Raw genomic sequence first — 22,581 nt, 5'->3', positions numbered from 1 at the left:
ATTTACCAACATGCACATACCTTCTTGAAATTTAGGTCCTTGATATTTTTGGCACAATAGTTTGTCCGCACAATATTTTTGTCCTCTATATTCTGCAAACCATTCAACCATCAAATTTCTCTCAAGACCGTGCTTTGATAATTGAGACACAATTTTGACACAGTCAGGGTGGCTGCAGTATTTCTATGGGATTGTGGCTGTCGAGTAAACATGCTGCACTAAAAATGTAACTTTATTGAAAGAACGAAATGAATGAAGAAGTAATAATGAATATCTGTATTATTCACATTCCCTTTACATTACCAAAACAGTGTTATTGAATTATCTCATCTGGACTGTGCAAAGCATTCTGGGATTACATAAAGAAAAGGCAAAACAATGGCGGGCCATAGGCAGTGACCCATGCAGCAGGCAACGTTTGCGTAATATCTTTTTAAGGTTCTGTTTATATGTACATAGAAGTACAAAACACACAATTTGCCAGTACAAATTGATTCCAGTGGCTTCACTATACAGCATGTTCGTAATAACAGACAGTTCATAATATTCGTACAGTAAATTCAATTGTGATGGGAAGGGGTGGCACTCGGTCACGGGAAACAACTGTCGAGGTAACATTAAGGAGATAAGATTTTCTTTGGCATGGTATAAGGGGAGGAATCAAAATGCAGTACCTTATTTACATGGTCCTTCGCCATATATGTAGCCCCCATTGAAAGGCCGCCCTGCACAATCTGTTCCATAAATGCTGTTTGCTTCTTTCGCTTTGCCTTCATATAAATAGTTTATTCAACATCTTGCATCCGTGTATACAACAAATGATAGTCAACACATAAACTGTACAATGCAGACAAATCCTTTGCATATATGCATGTAACTTTAGTAATACATACCAACAACTTCTTGATACAGATAGCCTAATGACATGCAGCTCATCCTCACCATCCTCGTCCCATGCAACAGGTGAGACAACAGACAAACTCAAAGGTCTTAACGAAAGCACAGATAACAAGGAGAACCCCTCTGCTCTATGGTTAAACATATTTTTAAGAAGAAACTGGTTTAAGACATCCATTCGTAGGAATAAACACGCTTACAGACAAACCGTAGAAACAAACAAACAAAAAAAACAGAGGTGTGATACATATACAGTACGTACTAGTCATATACAAAAATAAATTCATCCTTCATTTCAACCAGTCTACTGGTCTGCGGAGCGGAGACCCACCCCGTGAGTGGGCACCCATTTGCTGAAAACAGTGTGTAAGTCTGTGTGTCTGCATGTGTGCCTGCGTGCGCATGTGGGTGTGGCCCTGAGAGCCCAGCTCCAAAAGTTTCAAATTAAAAATATCTTTGTGCATATTTCGTTACAGCATCTAAATTAGCTTCTTTTTCCTCGAAGACCTAGATAATGAATTTCTTCCTAATGTGCTTCCTGTCTCTTAGCTACATAGAAACAAGCTTTTACTGTTGCCTTGCGCGGGATCAATAGGAACGTGAACCCAAAAAGTAGCACAGTGAACGTGTGTGGGTTTGTAGCATAGGAGCATTACAGCGATCAACTAAAATGGTGCCCGCCCTGAAACTGACTACAACGGGCCTATCCTAGACAGCCGAAGTCGCTTGTCACATGTTTTTCAACTACGCTATGGCGTACTTAAATTTCACATAATGTTGGTTTTCAGAGTAAAGCCGCGACACAACCACTTTCTTTTAGGGATTAGAGCAACAGCTTCCATAGGGGGCCGGTAACCCTCAGTTTGTGGGTCTAAACACTTATCCCACTAGTCACTTCACAGAACATGGTTACAATGATTGCCTTGCAGAAAATAAAGCAAGTAGATTTAAACTTTTTTGCAACTTAAGGGCTCCAATCTTGCTCTTGAACAACAGCGCATATTGCGCATAGCCCGGCACCACAGCATGGCATCTACGGTTTACTTATACTGACATTAACAAAAAAAAATTGACCTCTCTAGGACCAAAACTCATGATGGTGCACCCTGTGATCAGGCTGTGCTCGAAGCATGTACCAGTACTGGTACACTGACTTGGAAGTACTGCCAGTACTGGGACTCTCACTTGGGAGCATCACTGGGCTCTACATGTTGTGCAAAAAATTACATCTCTGCAAGTGATTTAAAAAAAAAACTAATAATTGTGTTCAATCTATCTGCATTGCTGTTAATAAAAAGCAAGAACAGCCTAGCTCATGCTTTGAATCAGGATGCAACAATGCTAAATACTACGTTGAAGGCCTTATGTTTATTCCTAACAATAATTGAGGACTGTTCAAAGGGCTCAAATTGCTCCACTCTCCTTCACTTAAAAGCAGTTACTTTTGATTGGTCAATTGAGAGAAATAGAAGGATGCACAGTTGACCTCAGTTTTATTTTGCTTCCTGGGCAAGGCAAAATGTATTACGTCAGTTTGTGATATGTTGCCAGCACATAAAAGAGTACACCAAAGGGGGGAATGTCAGGAGATAGTGAGCCATGTGATCCTCACACTGCCCCCGCTTTGCAAGATTCCCTCAACAGTAATGTCAACTCATCTCATTAGAATAGGCTTTATTTACCATAGCAATTTTACTTTTAATGAATACTAAAGTCCAGATGAAAATGGTCCTGTCTGTTGGAGCTATGACTTACAAGAACAGCTCTTTGAAGACTTTTTGATTCTCTGGTTGCTGTCGAGCTAGGCCACCTGCAACATTTCAAAGTGTCCAATGAAATAAGAGCTTTCCTGCGGAAGGTCACAAGCCGGGGCAGCCTCATTTTTTAAAAAAAGTGGGAAGAGAAACTGCCATTAGCACAGATCTGTACAGCATCTAACTAGAAAGGCCTGGATATTATGTGTGTGCTACAAAATAGAATGTATACCACATGAAATTCTGCTGGAAATGGGCTCAAAAAAGAAGGGGGCGGGTTTTTATGGGTTACTGTTAGCAGGCAAGGTATCAAGTGAACTTGTGAAGTATGTCATTCACATGAAGTGTCACAGTCACAGAAAAGATATTAAAAAGGCATTCCATATCTGGTAGGGCATTCCATGGTCTGAGTTAGCTGGTTCTCCAGGTGTCTTTTTGATGTGAAGGAGCTGTACACGCTGGGATGTATCCACTTTTCTTTACAACACGAGTTCGGGAACAGCAGAGACCAAGCTTGAGTTCACTTGCTTTGAGCTGATCAACGGACACCGGAAGTCAAAGTCTGGCCAGGATAAATCACGCAACCGTGCGGATGGCTCAATAAGTCACAACACCTGTAACCCCCCTGGCTATGTTTTCTTGCTCTTCGTCACTGGTTTGCCCCCGTTCATTATTGCAGATGCGCTTGTGCTTTTACTTGGAGTCACCCCAGCCTTTGGCACAGTTTCTCCCACGTCATGCAACGACGGTTCGCGGTACATGGCAACTAGGATAGAAAGAGAAGAAAGAAAAAGAGAAGACACACTCGGTTAGCAAGAATACTCGACCATTAATGCGACAAAAGCTGAAGGGAGTAAAAAAGCCTCTACTTGCATAATCACATTTAGAGTGGAATTGCTTTGGAAAGAATGTGCTAGTTATAGAAATAATCCCACAATGTAGATATGACTTCACGCTAATGGTGACGCACATGCTGAATAGGAGACAATATGTTGCATAAAGAATGCCGCTTGTTAATAGGACCTTGAGAAATGGAATGCAATTATCATATCCTGGTTTGTATTATAAAGGAGCGGGAGTCTGATTCCCTTCCGGCTTTAGAATATCTCATTATAAGATAATCTAATTGTCAAAAGCGAATTTTCTGGTTAACCTCCGAAATCTAGTTGATAACTATAACAGATCATGAAGTTTTCTTTTATACAGCCCAATATATTCATCATTAGCATTCATCTTTAATAAGCATATATATTTTTGTGCTTGTCTCCAGGCAGTTTGTTGTTCCTATTGGCATGGTGAGCTTAGTAACAAGAGGGAGTGTACAGCAAAAATCTAGTTGATAACTATAATAGATCATGAAGTCTTCTTTTATACAGCAAAATATACTCACCATTAGCATTCATCTTTAATAAGCATATATATTGTGTGCTTGTTTTCAGGTGGTTTGTCGTACCTATTGGCATGATGGTGAGCTTAGTAATAAGAGGGAGTGTGCAGCCATGTACTGTAGCAATTAGGGATTTATAGAAATGAAGGTAGTGTAGAGAGTGAAATGAAGAAAGAGCGAAGGAAACAGAGAGAACAAAGGATAGAAAAAGTGGAGATAGATAAGGGACGAGGGAGGGAATTTTTGATCTCTCTAATACTTGCCAGCCTCCCCTTGCCTAAGAGTTTGCAGGCGCACCGTGTCGTGAGTGAAACACGTCTGTAGTAGCCACGTTCAACATTCTCACTATTTACCCAATCTCAGGTTCCTTAACCATAAAATAGGAGCTTACCCTCACAGAAGCCTCCTATTTGGTGCTTATGGGAAAGGCAAAGGGCAAAAATAAAAACTGTGCAAAAAGAAAGGGACCCGGATCTGTGTAGTGCCCTGATGAAAAGGAAGTAGAACCAAATTCTGTTAATCAGGTTTGACTTGATTTAATTTTGATAAAGCACTAATGATTTCCCGGAGGCGTCTTGGCGCTACCTATGACTGAGGGGACCGAGAAGAGAAGCATCAACTTTCCCAGAAGACATCACTCAGAGATCCAGGGGGAAAAGCCAGGTTTTAAAGTCTTTCCTGAACCTAAGCAGAGAGGTTGCATTTTTCAGTTCCCAGGGGAGACGGTTCCAGTGTAATGTTGTACACTGTATCAGGCTCCTGCCTCCCCATGTAGTTCTTCTGTGAAGGGGAACAAACAGATCTCAAGCCAAACTCGAACAAAGAGTCCTATTTGGGAGATACTATTAGACTTGGCATCTTTGGTGTGCTTTCCCCTGATTTTTTGCCCCTACCTCCAGTATTTTTTTTGCTGTGCTGGTTTACGTTTTTGCTTGCTTAGATGATTTGGGCACTTTGCCGCTGCGGATCAGTGTCAAAGTACAAGTGCTCCCTGTGTAAAGTGTTATACAATTGGCTCTCCCTGATTGGCATATTTGATTTACTGGTAAGTCCCTAGTAAACTGCACGGAAGTGTGCCAGGGCCTGTAAATCAAATGCTGCTAGTGGGCCTGCAGTGCTGATTTTGCTACCCACATGAGTAGCTCTGAAAAGGTAACTCAGGCCTGCCACTGCAGTGTCTCTGCACAGTTGTTAACTGGCATGTCGACTTGGCAAGTGTACCCACTTGTCAGGCCCTAACCTTCCCTTTTTCTACATGTAAGGCACCCCTATTGTATGCCAAAAGTACCCCCTGGGCAGGGTGCAGTGTATGAGAAAGGTAGGACATGTACTGGTGTATGTGGCATGTCCTGATAGTGAAATACTGCCAATTTTGTTTTTCACTATTGAAAGGTTTCTTGCTCCATAGGACATCCTGGGAAATGTTTCTTAACATCTACAGGTATAACCTTTGGGGCAAGATAGAGAAATAAAGTTTAGGCTCTCTGAACTCAGAATTTAATAACACATCTTTTAATAAAGACGGTTTTTAAATTTTGTCTTTGAAAATGACACTTTTAGAAAGTAGGCATTTTTCTTGTTTAATAATTCTGTGTGCCTCTGCCTGTTTGTGTATTCACTGTCTGGTTTTGGAGTGACAGGGTCTGGGGATGTGCATTCACTACTGTAGAAAGCCACGGGGGTTGAGGTGTGCTTGGTCCTTACTGGATGACTCAGAGCTGAGCTGAATGGGGCTTGGCTGAATTTAGAGTGGTGGGAGATTTTCTTGCACCTGAATAGGGCCTGTCTCCCTTGCACAAGGCTGTCTCCACCCCCTGTGGTCATGATGCACCAGTGAGGACAGAACTGGTTTTGACTGGGCTCATAGACCCTTGCACAAAAAGAACAAAGATATTTTGGGGTACAAGTATTAACCTAAAACCCCTAAACTTTAGACTGCTTCTGGAATCAAGAGAAACCTTTGCCAAGGAGAAGAGCTGGAGAAACTGGAGGAGTACTGCCCCTTTGCTGTATGCTGTCTGGGGTTGGCCTGTAGTAGCTGTTTCTGCCAAGGAAAGGACAAGAACTTCGCTGTGTGCTGTGTCCCCCTGCTTGAGGAAGATCTCCAAGGGCTTGAGTACAGCTTGCCTCCTGTTCTGAAGTCTCAGGGACACAGCAAGTTCACTCCCCATCTCCCCTGAACTCTGCTGCTTAGTGTTCTGACCTGCCAGGAGGTGTCTGTTCCTGTTCTGGGCCTCTGGAGGTTGTGCTGGCTGCTGAGAGCTGGAAGAAACCTGAAAAACGACGAAAATCGACACATCGCTCTTCTTGCTGCCATTTTCCCGACGCAGCACCGATGTGCGCGAAGAATCTCCATGGATCGCCGCGTCACTCCCAAAACCGACGCAGCGCCTGTTACCTCTGCAAGACCCAACGTTTCGAGGGATCGTGGCTGAAGAAACCAAGACAGCGCTGCTCGACGCTGCCGCATCAATCGTAGACACATCCCGGATTTCCACATATCCCTATGCGGTAAGTTTTCCCGATGCATCACTCGTGGACCAGAACCATCTTGGAATCACATCACTTCCCCTTACAGACTGAATTTGATGCATCACTTCTGCGTGCAGCAGAACTGTTGCATCGCCTCCCCATGGTCTCAGGAACTGACACATCTCTTTGTGTTCTCGACGCTTCTCATCTCTGCGGCTTTTAGGCCTTGTGAATTTTGTTACAACTATAGGTACTTTGAGAGAAATCACGTATCCATAGTTTTCTATGGCGCAAGTTGTTGAAACCTTTTTAAAGTCATATTCTTAATACTTGTACGTTGGATTTTTGTCATTTTGATCTTGTTGAGTTTAGATAAAGATACTTTATTTTTCTAAACTGGTGTGGTGCCCATTTCTGGTGTTATCACTGTATTACGGTGTGTTTTGAGTACAAATACTTTATAAATTGGCTTTGGGATAGGCCTGGTTTGCAACAAAAACAATGTTTCAACTGGAGAATAATAAAAAGGAACAATTCAAAACAGTGACATAAATCACAATTGGGAAGGGGAACAAAGGAAGGGAGTCCACAATGTAAGGGTAGGGTGAAGTAAGTCAAACTATAATTTCATCAGTAGTTAAGAAGCACTACAGTACATGATTATACAATGACCATAAGACACGAGGTGGGAACTGGGCGTGCTAGTGAAGGTGGACGGCGCAGTGACACAAGGGTGCGAAAAACAGCGTGAACCACGAGGGCATAATCAAGAAGGTATCAATGAAGTATGCAGCGCAATAGCGGGCAGTCGAATGAAGCGGTTCCGGACGTTTCATTTGTCTGCCCGCAGCACAGAGGCTTCGCTCCTCTGCTACAACAGAATATTCCCCTGCCATTTTGCTGCATGTTTCATTGATGCCTTCTTGATTACGCCCCACATAATTATCCTCCACACCCATTAACCGGGCTGCTTCTGGATTCCCTCCAAGGCTCTTCCCTGATCCCTCTTAGTTTGCCACTGCGCTCTTGGACAATATGCCACCGCCCTCTTGGACTATACACCTGGATCTCACAAGCTTCCCTAAAGAATCACAGATCTTGATTTTTTTGTGTTCTCCTACACCCACCCTGTACTCTTTTTACAAGAGCACTACCCTCAAATTAATGACAATTGTCCTGATGATGACCTGCAATCATTCAGGTTGAAATGCCGTCGACTACCCAGCCAAGAACTCAGGCGCTACTGTGGTCAATTTAATTATCTGACTATTTTGTGCATAAACACTGAATATAACCTGCATATTTTTGAACACCTTAATCTTACCTTTCCTCGCCGTTCTCGCTGTCTTTCGCACCCTTGTGTCACTGCGCCGTCCACCTTCACTAGTACGCTCAGTGCCCACCTTGTGTCTTATGGGCATTGTATAATCATGTACTGTAGTGCTTCTTAACTACTGACAAAATTATAGTTTGACTTACTTCACCCTACCCTTACGTTGCGGTCTCCCTGCCTTTGTTCCCCTTCCCAATTGTGATTTGTTTCACCATTTTGAATTGTTCCTTTTTAATATTCTCCAGTTGAGACATTGTTTTTGTTGCAAACTGCACCCAGTCTTTCCTGGGTTAACGGACCGTACTCCTGTTAATTGTTACTTTGGGATAGGCCTGTCTGCTCGTGCCAAGCTACCCAGGGGGTGAGCAGAGGTTATCTAAAGTGTGTATCCCCTTACCCTGACTAGAAGCAAGGGTCCATATTTGGACAAAGGTACCTACATCTGCCAACTAGAGACCCCCATTTCTAACATTTAACAGATACCATCTAATCCTGTCTCTAAGGTATGTCAGTTCTTGGCCGTGCAAAGTCCCTTAAATATTATGGGGCATATTATCAACAAGTAGCGATATTTATCGCTAACTAAGCTTAGCGACATTTTTTCGATCACCGTGCATCACCGGATTTTATCGCAGAGATAACGCGCTATTAGCAACGTTTATCTCAAATGCGATAAAATTTCCGGCGTTAGCGGCAAAATGGGTGAATATTGCTGGTAATCCAGCGATATTCACGCATTATCGCCAATGGGGACTTAGCCAGAATATCCACCTCCCATTGGATATAATTGCTAAGAACTGGTCTGAGCAGGCGTTCGTTATCAGCGCTATTCGCGCTTTGCGTGAATTTTTTAATCGCTACGCCTGCGTTGATAACAGGCGATAGCGATTTTAACGACTGCTTTCAGTCGCTAACAGGTTGGGTACGCCCACTTTGCATGTCATTAGCGATAAATATCGCTGACATGCAAAGCGGGCCCCAAACCGCTCACTATCGCCTAAAAGCTGTCGCTAACTGCTGTTAGCGACAGCTTGCTACTAGGGCGATAAAATTATTGCCGCTTTGCGGACGAAAACGGCTGCAAAAGCGGCGAAAATCTCATATCGCCCGCCTTGATAATATGCCCCTATGTGTTTTCTCACTTGCAGCCAACGAAGACTGCTGCTGGCTTGAGAGACTGAGCCAAATCTAGGAATCTCTGTGATAAGTTAAGCTGCCGCATTTTGTACAGACTGCAACTTTTTTTTAGATATTTCTTGGGTAGATCAGAATAAATATAACAAAAAAGAGGAGTACCACCATAAAAAGGCTCAAAGAGCGATTTTGGTAGGATGGTTTTCTAGTGAAAAAAGAAGAAAGTCCTTCTTTGGTTTAATAAACCCCTCACTCACCGACCTAGTCGGTGGCATGCTTCATCATCAGGGTCCACCTTGACAGCTGAGTGCCATCAAGGTGTGCTGCGACACCTGGAATACAGTGGAGCTGGTATATGAATGATGAGTGCAAGAAATAAGTAAGTGTGTTAAAAATTGTCCTGGTATGACTTGTAGGAGAAATATTTTATTCTTAAGACTACTGGACAATATTAAAAACGTGTGTGTAGATACAATAGTAGGCTAATTATGACCGTGTGTATCTGTAGATAAGTGAAAGGTCTACATGTTTCAAACCGTGTTGGAAATTACCGGTTTTTCGTCAGGACCAAAAAAGAGGAAGTGGGTGGTCAGGGCACACTAACGCCCTGCCATACCTACATTCCTAAGTTGACCTGTTAACAAATTACTCTCTCCATTTGTTTATTGTATATCTTGGCAGCGCACAGCTGCGAGAGTTTGTCCTTCTTTGATTCTCTGACACTCTCCATCCAACACACAGTAGACACCATGGGGGAAAATCAAGGCCTTTCATATTCCACGGAAGAGATTGACGCCATTATGGGCGAAATCTCCGGATTCGCAGATGCAAGTATCTCACAAACAATAGCACAGACAGGCGATTGGGATAAACTGACTGAGATGAAGAGGGACCGTATAAGAACTATATTACATGGTACCATTCTGAAGGAGTATGTAACAAACAACATGGCCCCAAAGGGCCTTCTAGTGACAAATGCACCACGCATCTTTCTGAACGATACAACATTTAGAAAAGACTGGGCCCTCATAGCGTGGCACTGCACGCATGACTGGATCATGTTAATCTTAAAAACTGCTCTGAGACTGTCAGAAACTATCCAGATTGAAATCCAAAAAACTGAAACACATATTAAGACAAGTATTACCGGATACAAAAGGAAACTTGACGAAATAAACAAGGAGATAAATGAATATAGAGAGAACCTGACCTAGCAAAAGGTAACAAAATTCCAGAAAGATCTGAAAAGATTCTCCTTTACAAAAACATATCCTTATTCAGACCCAGATTTTAAACCACCTGAGAAGCCTACATCTGATTCTGATGTTTCAAGCAACTCGTCCAACAGCAGCAATGGGTCAAATACCAGTAGCAACAAACAGAGGGGCAGAGGTGGCAATAGAGGACAAAACTTTTGGCCAAATTTCAATCCGCCAATGTTTCAAGGCCCCTACAACCAATCATCACACTATCCAATGTACGGATGGCAACCTCCATTTCAGCCACATTTCCAACCGCCCCAATTTCAACAAAACCAATTTCGGCCTCCTTTTTTTCACAGGGGCCGACGGGGAAGAGGAAAAAACAGACAACCAAATCAGGTACACTGGAAGGTGGACGATCCAGTGAGCAATCGGACAAAGAGCAAGGCAGGGCCCAGCAATGTGAGACCCTAGTAACAAATCTATCCTCTAGACCACTATCAACCACAGAGGAGAGTGTCTTGAATAAGGGACTGGGTTTTGTCCCAACAGCCCGTTTGGACAAATTCCAATTACATTGCGAATTGGCAGGTTTCTTCAGAAAGCTGAGACTTAGGGCCTTTTTTGAAAAGCAAGGCCCCCCAAAAGAGAACGAAGTTGTAAATGAAAGTGGATTAAGAGTTAAATCTACCTTCACGCCACCCCCACACACAACCCCGGTGGAATTGATCGCCTTCGAACAGGCCGTGTACAATGATGTTGAAAAAATGAAGGTTTCCACTCAATTTCAAAACATAAGTAGAGCTGAGAACACAGCACTATCTGAACTACGCGCCTGTGAAGCCATCATAATAAAACCCGCCGATAAAGGTGTAGGGTTAGTGGTTATGGACATAACTGCATATCCTGAAGAATGCACACGACTTCTAAGTGACACCAGAAATTATCAGGTCCTGGAATCAGATCCCACCAATGAACTGAAAACGGAAATCCTACAACTAGTGGAAACCGCAGAAGCCTCAGGCAGGATTTCTAAACAAGAAGCAGATTACTTGTGTACCACAGAAGGGAAAATCCCATATTTCTATATCTTGCCCAAAATGCATAAGGGTAGGTTACCACCCCCAGGACGCCCAATTGTTTCGGGCATTGGTTCTTTACTAGAACCTTTGTCCAGGTTTTGTGATTTTTTCTTAAAGACTATTGTCCAAAATACTGCCACGTATTTACAAGACACTAAAAGTTTACTGAACCTATTGCAAAATATGGTGGTTGATGAAAACACTATCCTCCTAAGTTTTGACATTGAAAGTCTCTATACAAGTATACCTCCAGATGATACTATCATAGTCCTTGAAAACACCCTGAAAAACACTGACTGGTCATTCAACACACCCAGAGCTTTCATTCTGGAATGTGCCAAGATGGCACTAAAATGTAACTACTTTGAATTTGAAGGCACCCTCTATTTACAAACGGGGGGTACATCAATGGGCAGCGTTTTTGCCCCCAGCGTGGCTGGATTGTATGTGTACGACTTCGAACAAAAGTTCATCTTGAATGATGCAAATCCCTTTCGTGAAAATTTGACCATCTGGAAACGTTACAGTGACGACGTCCTAGCAATTTGGCAGGGATCAGTCGAACAATTGGACCAATTCATCATCTGGATAAACATCTGCGATAAAAACCTTAGATTCACGAACTACTATGACAAAGAAAGAATTGTATTCCTTGATGTGGTCATCACCAAGGAGAGCAACCGACTAGAGACAAGAACTCATTATAAACCCACCGCAAAAAACAATTTGTTAAGGTTTGAGTGTTTCCACCCTCGCCCACTCAGGGAAAACCTGCCGTATGGACAATTTCTTAGATTGCGTAGAAATTGTAGTAAGCTCTCTGAATACAAAGAACAAGCCACTGATTTATTGACAAAACTCTTAAAGCGTGGATACCAAATAAAATTGTAAACAAATGTCAGAAGAGGGCCAGAAATCAGCCCAGAGAGGCGCTCCTTGAAGAGAGAACAACTATTGACAACTCTATACCGCTGACATGCGTAACCACGTTTAATGCAGTATCCAATCAAGTAACCAGGAGTATAAATAAACACTGGGCGATCATAAACATTGGAAACTTACATTGGGAAAAACCACTCTTCTCATTTAAGAAATCTCACAGTCTAAAGGACACTCTGGTCAACACCAGGCCCAAGACAAGGACCGCCCCTGTAAATCCTTCTATTACCAGAACCTGGGGCCTCCCTGATGCCACTGGACATTACCACTGCGGAAACTGCAGCGTATGCCATCTGACGAGAAATACAAAAACATTGGACCTTGAAGCCGGAAAAGTATGGAGACAAATTTCCCATACAAACTGCAATAGCAGTAACGTGATCTACTTGATTGAGTGTACATGCAGGAAGCAGTACGTAGGAATGACTACTCGCAAGGTGGAGCAACGGATATGTGAACACCGCAGCACGATCCGCTGCAGAAAAAGTGCGACCAGGTTAACAGACCATTTTCTAGAGAACAATCATACACCAAATGACATGATATGGACAATCATCGAACAGATAACACCTGGACCCAACCTACAGAAACGTCTGTATGAAAAAGAACAGAGATGGGTCTACAGACTATCAACACATATCACTGGATTAAATGATAATATCCCATGGGCTAATGTGCTATAACTTGCATCTCTGAAACTTTTTTGCTTTCCCTCCCGCTTCTGTCTGGCCAACTTAACACAAAATAAACCACCCTCTGGGTTTACTGATCATTTGACATTAATATAAACCTAGCTTGCCCCTTCACATTACTGTCAAAAACGCTTCTATTCTGACTGTCCTAATACAGCACAGCCTTAATTAAAGCTGCCCAAGAAAATTCCTCTATGCCTATTGACTAAGAGGGTTTCTATTCCCCTTGAGCTCCTTTACCTACTGCCTGTGCAGTTCATATAGCCCTGACTAATGCTTTTATATTGGTTCAGCGAGGGTTATTATTATATACCCCTCTTTTATTATTATCCTGCAAATTAAGCAGCTTCTTCTGAATATACATTACCTAGGCGATCGCTTTACTTTTTGGAGCATCATCCGTAATTTTAGAGCTAATCCTGGCACCTTCTAACATCCCCCCTTTTTTTGTATCTCCTAACGCGGTAGCGTTCTCTTTACTATAGCAACGCCCCTGTGTGAGCCCCACAGGCTACCGTACCGCTCCTTCTGGGAGCACCTGACGTCATCACGTTCAGGAGACCACGCCCACCCGACCCCGATGGAGGCAGTCTTAACCCGCTTCATTATGCGTTCTCGCCACGGGCGCATGGCGGGGCAAACTAGGTATACCGCTTGACCGTACCACTTGAAAACTGTAAGTAGAAAATTGAATTCCCTGGATGAAACGCAATTTCTGCCGTTTCTTCGTATGAATTTTTCCAGTACCCTTTGCAAGTCAACCCGGAACTAAGCATCCTCTCCCTTTTATTGCAGAATATGTTTTCCAACAGTGGCCACCCTTCCCTCTAATCCCGTGCAGCCTAATGACCCTGATTTAGGAGTAAGCACCATTCGAGCATACTGTGTGTTGTATGTTGTGTTTGTCTTGTATTGTCTCGGTTGGATCAAGAAGAATCAATAGCACGTTGTTACTCCTTTCACTTTTAAGGATATGATTGTTGCCTAGCCACGCACCTATAATTATCGGATGCGAGTGACAATATCACGGATCTTTTTTACAAAGCACACAACTATTGATAGGTGTGCCAGGTAGCCATAATGGCTGTATTGCGCCAATACGTTATTTCTATGTAATTGAGCAGCACACTGGACTAAAATAGTCCGCATTAATTCTGTGTGGGATGTTCACAGAGACAGCAGATTTCGTCACTTCACTACGTTGCAGGCACGTAACGAGCTTTCTTGTGACTTATTCTCTTTCTCCCCCCTACAGGTCATTTTTTACTTTGAGCGTAACCACACCCGGGTTACAGCTTTTTCACCCTGTAACAGATTTGTTAACAGGTCAACTTAGGAATGTAGGTATGGCAGGGCGTTAGTGTGCCCTGACCACCCACTTCCTCTTTTTTGGCCCTGACGAAAAACCGGTAATTTCCAATACGGTTTGAAACATGTAGACCTTTCACTTATCTACAGATACACACGGTCATAATTAGCCTCTTATTGTATCTACACACACGTTTTTAATATTGTCCAGTAGTCTTAAGAATAAAATATTTCTCCTACAAGTCATACCAGGACAATTTTTAACACACTTACTTATTTCTTGCACTCATCATTCATATACCAGCTCCACTGTATTCCAGGTGTCGCAGCACACCTTGATGGCACTCGGCTGTCAAGGTGGACCCCGATGATGAAGCATGTCACCGACTAGGTCGGTGAGTGAGGGGTTTATAAAACCAAAGAAGGACTTTCTTCTTTTTTCACTAGAAAACCATCCCACCAAAATCGCTCTTTGAGCCTTTTTATGGTGGTACTCCTCTTTTTTGTTATATAGATACCTAGCCAAGGGGACCAGGAGTACTTTCCGTCCACTCACGTGGATTAATTCCCTTTACTCTCTCCATTTGTTTATTGTAGATCAGAATAAACCCTTTGCAGTAGTCTATTCTTGAAATGACTAATGCTATGACCACTGTCTTAAGCATGTCTGGTGATAAAAATTGGGCAATTTTCCAAATTATACGCAGAGAGAAGTAGGTGGTTGGAACAACTTTGTTTACTTGCTCCTTATAGGATGATCAGTCGTCAATCATGACACCCAGATTTTTTTCCTTCTCACTGGCTTGGAGAGAGAGCCCATTTCTTCAGCCCACCAGCTAGGGGACCAGAACTTGGGACGATTTGCAAATAAGATGACCTTGTCTTTGTTGAATTCAATTTTAGGCAGTTCTGGCACATCCAAGGGACAACTTCAACCGTACAGTTTATAAAGTTCCTACCATCCCTACCTTTGGCTGACAGTGATTCATAATTTGGGTATCGTTGGCATATGACACTAATGATAGCCCAAAGGACTTGATTAGGGCTGCCAAGGGGGTTACATAGAGATTAAAAAGAGTTGGGCTCAAAGATGAGCCCTGAGGTACCCCACAAGGCAGCGAAAAGGATTCAGATGTGAAGTTCTTAAAAGCAACTGATTGCATGCAGCCCGACAAAAAAGATTTTAGCAGGATGTATGCCTTCCCTGCCATGGAAAAAGAAGGTAGCTGTGGCATAGTGCTCAAGGCCCCCCACCAATGTGTGATTATGCTGGCCACTATGATCCCACTCCCAGCATGACAACAGCCCAGCGGTAAGAGGAGATCTGGCTAGGGAAGCTGTAGTAGTCTACTGTACTACGCTGGCATTTGTCTTAGAGTGGGTATTTTAGGCCCTGCTTTTGGGTGGGGGTGCTGCAGTGGCCATTTGAATTCATACTTGTTGGAAGTGTAGTAGCACTTGTCTTTTAAAGTTATACAAGTAGAGCTCTTGTGCGTTTTCCTTTAAACATGGCAAAATTGGTTTATATTGTATTGGCAAATTTAATTCACTTAGAAGTTCAAAGTAAAGTGGTATTACATGTTCCCAGGGCCTGTAAATTAAATATTACTGGTGGAGGACGAATTGTGCCACCTACTTAAGTAGCCTGTCAAACATGTCTCAGGTCTGCCATTGCAACCCGTAAGTGCAGTTTTAAACTGCCATTTAGACTCGGCAAGTTAAACGTCTTTGAAATAGAAGCTTGAGCCTCGTTAGATTACCAAGATCAAAATGCACTGTCAGCAAATGAAAATGGACAGTCCAATGAAGTTTAAACACTTTCTTTCATTTTTAATTCAGTTTATTCCATGAGTAAACCTATTTAGCCATACATTTTCATGATCCCATATTTCCATTTCAAGTTCAACGAGTGCCTGTCCAGACTTTTCTCCAGAAACACATTGGGATTCACCATTCCTTATAATGAAATGTAGATGATATAAACCCACTGCATTTCGGGAAAACTGGCCTTCCTCAAGGGTAAGTATGATAAAAAAGAATCATATGAGAACCACATATAACCAACTCGGGATCAAACATACTGTTGTTACATAATCAAGACCTAAAAATATACAATCTAATCTCCACCAAATGCATACAATGCATGAAACAACTGCACAAGCACATGCACAGGTGAAAGTAAGTGAACCTGAATGATTTGTGTGACATGAACACTTTTAATTTAAGTCATGAAGTGCCAATTAATGAAACCTAAATGCTGTGTCTGATATTAGATAAGTAAACTTGATCTTAGTCAAATGAACGTGTTCTGTTGTAAAACTTGCATCAATACCATAACCAAAACATGCAAAAAGCTGTGCTGTGACTGCAAAAGAAATCTATTCTATACAAAATATACCTTAAAATGCGGTAGCTAAAAAACTAAACATTACCTGCACCAATAAGGCATTCCAAATCTATCCAAACTGTGAAAGAATATTCTAATAAAACACACACAAGTGTGCAGAGTGTTTATAAATTATGTCCTGTGATTGATCCGTGACACAGTGACCAGTAAAACTAGATAAAATACTCTAATCACAATGTACCCACATTGCTGTACAAATAAGATGAGTCTGAACAGTGTTCACTCACAAATAACGGACACTAATTCCAACAAAAGGAAAAAAAAATGTTACGCTCAAATTAAATGATAAATGCAATAAGCATAACGCAAACAATCTGAATAAATGAATAAATAAAATAAATCATGTGATGATAATGATGTGAAAATATACATACAAGCCATGGTCATGGTCATTGATGATTTCCTAAATGTACAGAATTTCAACAAAATTAGCTGGTTAATTAAACAGCGATGGAACCTGCTTGTGTTCTCAATCTATTGAACTATAATTCAAAAGTAAATCTCCGGTGCTGTGTACACAATTAGCTTCTTTCTTAACCAAAATGGCAACAGGACATCAAACTCCAATCAAGGGTGCAAACTGACCCATGGACGGAAAAGGTTATCTCAAAGTCAAACATCTTGCCAGGCCTCAACCATTGTTTTTAATAAATATACATGACCCTATGGTAGGCCCCAAACACCGCATATGGAAGGGTGCAGTAAATTTATAGAGTTGGACATTTACTTTAAAACTTTAGATGTTCTGGTAGTGAAACACTCTTAAATTAGTTTTTCACTACTGCAAGACCTGCCCCTCCCGAAGGATAACATTGGGTTACATTATTACATTTAATAAGTACTAACTTTCAATTGGGCTCACGTCGGAGTATCGAGTCTGGTGCCTAAAGAATTGTAATTTAAAACAATCTTTAATAGTAAAGTCAGATTTTAAGTAACAATTCTGAAAATATCCCTTTTAAAAGTTAAAAGAATAGAGGATGGACGAAATGCTGAACAAATCAAAGATTCACTCCAGTCACATATCTGAGTTTAGACCATTGTTCTGCTCATCATGCCACCCCAGCTTTGACCCAACCATATACAAATCAGTCTTGACCCTGCTCCCCATGGAAACAGTCCAGCCCGAACTGCCAGGCCAGGTCCTCCCTGGACTGGAAACAAGCATCCTGGGACCGGTGTTGAGGTATCACCCCTCATCAGCCAGGTTAGCTTGAATCCAGTGGCACAGTGAGCACCGAACCCATGTCTGGGCTTACCCTTCCCACTTAGGGTGACACTGCAAAAAGAACAGATGATGGATGGAATGCTGAACAAATCAAACATTCACCCCAGGTCACACTTCTGGGTTTCATCTATCATTTTTTGCTTACAACCACCCCAGTTTGGACCCAGCCATATGCAAATCAGTCTTTACCCTGCTCCCCATGGGAACAGTCCAGCCTAAACTGCCAGGCCAGGTCCTCCCTGGACAGGAAACAAGCATCCTGGGGCCCTTTTCAGGGTATCACCCCATATCAGCCAGTCTAGCTTGAATCCAGTGGCACAGTGAGAAGGGACCCTCATCTGGGCATACCCTTTTCACTTAGGGCTACAAAATCAAAAAGAACAGATGATGGATGGAATGCTGAACAAATTGAACGTTCACCCCCAGTCAAAGATCTGGGTTTAATCCATCATTGTTTTGCTCAACAAGCCACCCCAGTTTGGACCCAGTCATATGCAAATCAGTCTTGATCCTGCTCCCCATTGGAATAATCCAGCCTGAACTGCCAGGCCAGGTCCTCACTGGACCAAAAACAAGCATCCTGGGACCAGTTTTGGGGTATCAGCCCTCATCAGCTAGTCTAGCTTGTATCCAGTGGTACAGTGAGCAAGGGACCCACGTCTGGGCATGCCGTACCCACTTAGGGTGACAAAAACATAAAGAACAGATGAAGGACGGAATGCTGAACAAATCAAACATTCACCCCCAGATCTGGGTTTAATCCATAATTTATTTTCTCCCTGCACCACAGCGATATGCAAATCAGTCTTGACCCTTCTCCTCACAGGAACAGTCCAGCACGATCTGCAAGGCCAGGTCCTCCCTTGACCTGAAAAATCAGCCTGGGACAGGTTTTGGGGTACCACCCCTCATCAACCAGGCTAGCTTGAATCCGGTCTTAGGATGCTTGTTTCCAGTCCAGGGAGGATGTTGTTTTTGCATTTGCCGCCCTAAGTGTGCCCGGTAAGCACAAACATGGGTCTGGGCTCACTGCGCCAATGAATTCAAGCTTGCCTGGCTGATGAGGGCTGATACCCTGAAACTTGTCCCAGGATGCTTGTTTCTGGTACTGATGGTGAATGTTTGCTATTGATTAACATTCCGTCCATCAATTGTTCTTTTTCCACTTTTAGAAAGATGGCATTTTCTTGTCCTAACCATTTGGTGCCTGCAGCCTGCATTCTGAGCCACATGCCTAGGTGAAGCTGCCAGTTTGTCTTTATATGGTGTTCCCAGACAGTGAAACAAAGGGGGAATAGCTGTTGGCAGGATGAGCTATCTCTGACCTGATGGGTGACAGAGCTGTAATCTACCACACCTGTACATCACAAAGGCTCACCTTAGCACACTCAAAAAAGGTTTGGCACTAGTATTTTGCATCCCTAGGAATGCTGGGGCCAGGGCAGGCGTGAGGAAATTCCAAACATCTCCAGGGGTGGAAGATTTAAGAGCCTTCTCCTACTTCAAAGTTGGCACCAAATATACAAATTGGACCCTCAGACCCAACTCTTCCACCTCTCTGGCCAGTGAAAAACTCAGAAGCACTTGACTATGGCAATGCTATCTACGCCAGCGTCACCCAGAAAAACAGCAGAGCATTCAGAATGCCTCCACCAGACTCATCCTCAATATACCCCACCGCAGCCACATCACCGGCCACATGAGAGACCTCTACTGGCTATCAGTCAACAAAAGAATCACCTTCAAGCTCCTCGCACACACCTACAAAGCCATACATGATGAGGGACATCCGTACCTCAACTACTACCTCGCATTCCACATACCCACCAGAGACCCCTGTTCTGCCCAACAGGCCTTGGCCACTACCCCACGTATCCACAAGATCACAGCCGGAGGAAGATCCTTCTTCTACCTCACAGCAAAGACCTGGAACATCTTGCCTCTCCACAGCAGGTAATCTCTGTCGCTGCCTCAATTCAGGAAGGACTTCAACACCTGGCTCTTCAACTGAACCACAGCACCTTCGACAGACCTGCAGCCTCCCCTCCCCCAGTGCCTTGAGACCCTACAGGTGAGCTTCAAGCTCTATTCATGCCATTGATTGATTGAGTGAAGGACTGCTGTGCTGCTGTGCTGCTTTGTTGGAAGAATGACTGCTTCTTGTCTGCCCTGCTACTCAGCTGCCTTGCTGTTGAACTGAAAAGGACTAGACCTGCATCTTGAGCCCAGGACCACCAGAGTGACTACAAGGGCTAATCGTCTGACCTCCTGATCAGAGCCTCAGGGACAGAAAAGGCTCCAACCACCTTGAACCCAGCATCTGGGCTCTGTCTGCTGTCATTCATGCCCACCAAGTGGTGCCATATGAGTCCTGGACACTTAGGAGTAGGCCTGAAGGTCCTCTACCAGCCTAGCTGTGGTCCCTTGAGCAGAACAGATGCAGCACAATGCACCACCTCACAGCTCCTTTTCAGAACCGCTGCCGCACAATACTTCCCTGATGCCGGACCTTGCATCACAGCCGGCAGCTCCTTGGAACAGCGACTGCGTGACACAACCCCAGTGCAGGACTTTGCAGTGCAAGCCTCCATCACCAGCACCTTTGGTGTCGATGAAGGACCTCACATCAAAAGCCTCATAGATGACTCTAATAGAACCATCGCTGTGCAATGCATCCTCAGTGCCAGACCTCACATTGCCACCTGCAGCTCATCAAAACCACATCTTCACAACACATCCTCAACGAGGGATCTCAGGACACTCCACAACCAGGATTTAAAGTTCTTTGTTCAGTGATCCTAACATGGTCCCTGTATTCAGCCCGTGGTCCATCACGGTCAGCCTGAACTTGTGACTTTGTCCCAGTCTGGAGAAATCAGATCACCACAGTTGGCATTTTGTTCGTTTTGGCACTATTTTCGCGTAAATCTTTAAATTAGCATATCTCCGGATCTACTAATTGGAATTTTGTCTGCTTTGTCGCAAATAATTTATTACATTTTACTCTATTCGTAAATTGGTGTGGACTTTTTCATGTGTTGCGTTTTCACTTTATTACTGTTTGAAATGAGGCATAACTACTTTACATATTGCCTCTATGTTAAGCCTCACTGGCTTAGTGCCAAGCTACCAGAGAGTTAAGCACAGGTTAATTTGGGATTTGCTTGTAGCTTCAACCCGACAGTAATTGTGATTGCTAATTGAGTAGGGGTTCACCTACCTCAACCAGTAAGCCAATTAACTAAATGAAGTAAAACAGAATGATGGGCAACAGGCACCTTGCTAGGTAGACAATCCCCTCACAAGTAGAGTCCAGTAATCTCCACTATTCAGTAACGTTTGAGCTTCACAATGCATCTAGGGCCAACTCCAATAACATAATTCAGATAAGTAACAATCCCAAAGGGCTTCCTTTCAGTGATCGATTAATATACTTCAAAAATAAAAGTCTCAAACTTTGGCATAGTACAACTTGCTTGAAAGGTAAAGCAAATACATAAAGCAGCATATATGGTGAACAGATCTGACTAGATAATGTGCAGGATGGATCCGGTTACTTTTCATCAGATATTAGCCAACACCTCATCGCAGATCTTTCAAAACCCGCAGCAAAAGTCATCAGCCTTTCCTCAACATTTCCCTGAACGACCTTTGCACGGAGGGCTTTGAATTTGCAGGACTGTTAAATTGCAGTACTGAAAATAATGAAGGATTTGCTTCTCTGATACTGGGATAAAACACGTTGATTTTACACCCTACTGGGGGCCATTTTGTTTAAAACCAATTCGATCTGTAAAGTGCCAGAATGTATTTACTACTAGTCGCCGCCCAAGGGGCCACTGTAATAAAACCGTAGAGCTAATGTTGGGTTAAAGAGTCCCATTGCCAATGAGAGTGTGAACCTCCATGGAAGATTAACAGCTTGAGAATGGTGCCCTTATAACTTTCCACTGTAGAGCAGCAGGAAGGAGACAGTGTTTAAGAGCCAATGAGAGATTTCCATTTGGACTTTGACACGACATTCTCCCAGTGGTATTGAAAAGATGACAAGTGAAAAAGCATATGTCCTCCTGGAACATTTTGTTAGTTCCAGACCCTCCACGTTTTGCTATGAAGGAGGACATGTGCTTGCTTTCTTTAGTCGGTGGACCCTGCCTCCGCCAACATGTCATTTAGTTGCCCATTTTCAAACACATTAGTCTGCGGTGTAGCTACCCTCAGAAAGAGGAGAATGGCTCCCACTGTACTCCAGCAAATATTTTTTTTCTCTTTCTTCCCTCATGATGAAGAAGGAAAGTCATCCAGATAAGGGATGAACTTCCATGCACATCTTTGAGCTGCTCTACCTTTAAATGACTACATTGGGCGAGTGCAGCGTATAAGCGCTGTATGTTCCACTGTGAATCATTGCACAGACACCACCTTTTATTCCATTATTCCATTCCATTGAAGAACTGAGCAATTGTTCTTGCTTTGTTACAGAATGTCATCAGGTCAGGGCACCAATGCCCTATCTGGTTTTCTGCCAAAGGGTGTGCTGTTTAGTAATGCCTTCCATGTGCATATGTTAACGGATATTTTTTTCTTCCTTAACTGCAGGGACATTATTGTGTATGTAAAGTCTTCACACACACTATGCATACATGTTGTCATCTAGTTCTTTTCTTGGTCGACAAATTTGTAGTTTCATACGTGAGTTTTGAGGCGTTTACGATAATTTTTGCTATTGTTTCTTTACATTTAATG

At 43.0% G+C, this 22,581-nt stretch overlaps 1 protein-coding gene across 3 annotated transcripts in view; it reads right to left on the bottom strand.

Moving 5' to 3' along the window:
• Positions 1–214: 214 nt before the first annotated feature.
• The window catches only part of FGF14 (fibroblast growth factor 14), a 1,331,526-nt gene continuing 1,309,159 nt past the window's right edge, over positions 215–22,581 (bottom strand). For all 3 annotated transcript variants that reach the window (XM_086934367.1, XM_086934366.1, XM_086934368.1), the window contains exon 5: positions 215–3,417. In XM_086934367.1, the coding sequence (XP_086790493.1) occupies positions 3,281–3,417 (137 nt within the window). In that variant the 3' untranslated portion in view covers positions 215–3,280. The remainder of the gene's footprint in view (positions 3,418–22,581) is intronic.

Source organism: Lissotriton vulgaris, chromosome 8 (genome assembly GCF_964263255.1).
Source record: "Lissotriton vulgaris chromosome 8, aLisVul1.2, whole genome shotgun sequence".
Classification (NCBI taxonomy): Eukaryota; Metazoa; Chordata; class Amphibia; order Caudata; family Salamandridae; genus Lissotriton; species Lissotriton vulgaris.
Note: the sequence above shows the minus strand (reverse complement) of the source record. Positions and strands in the feature narration are given on the sequence as shown.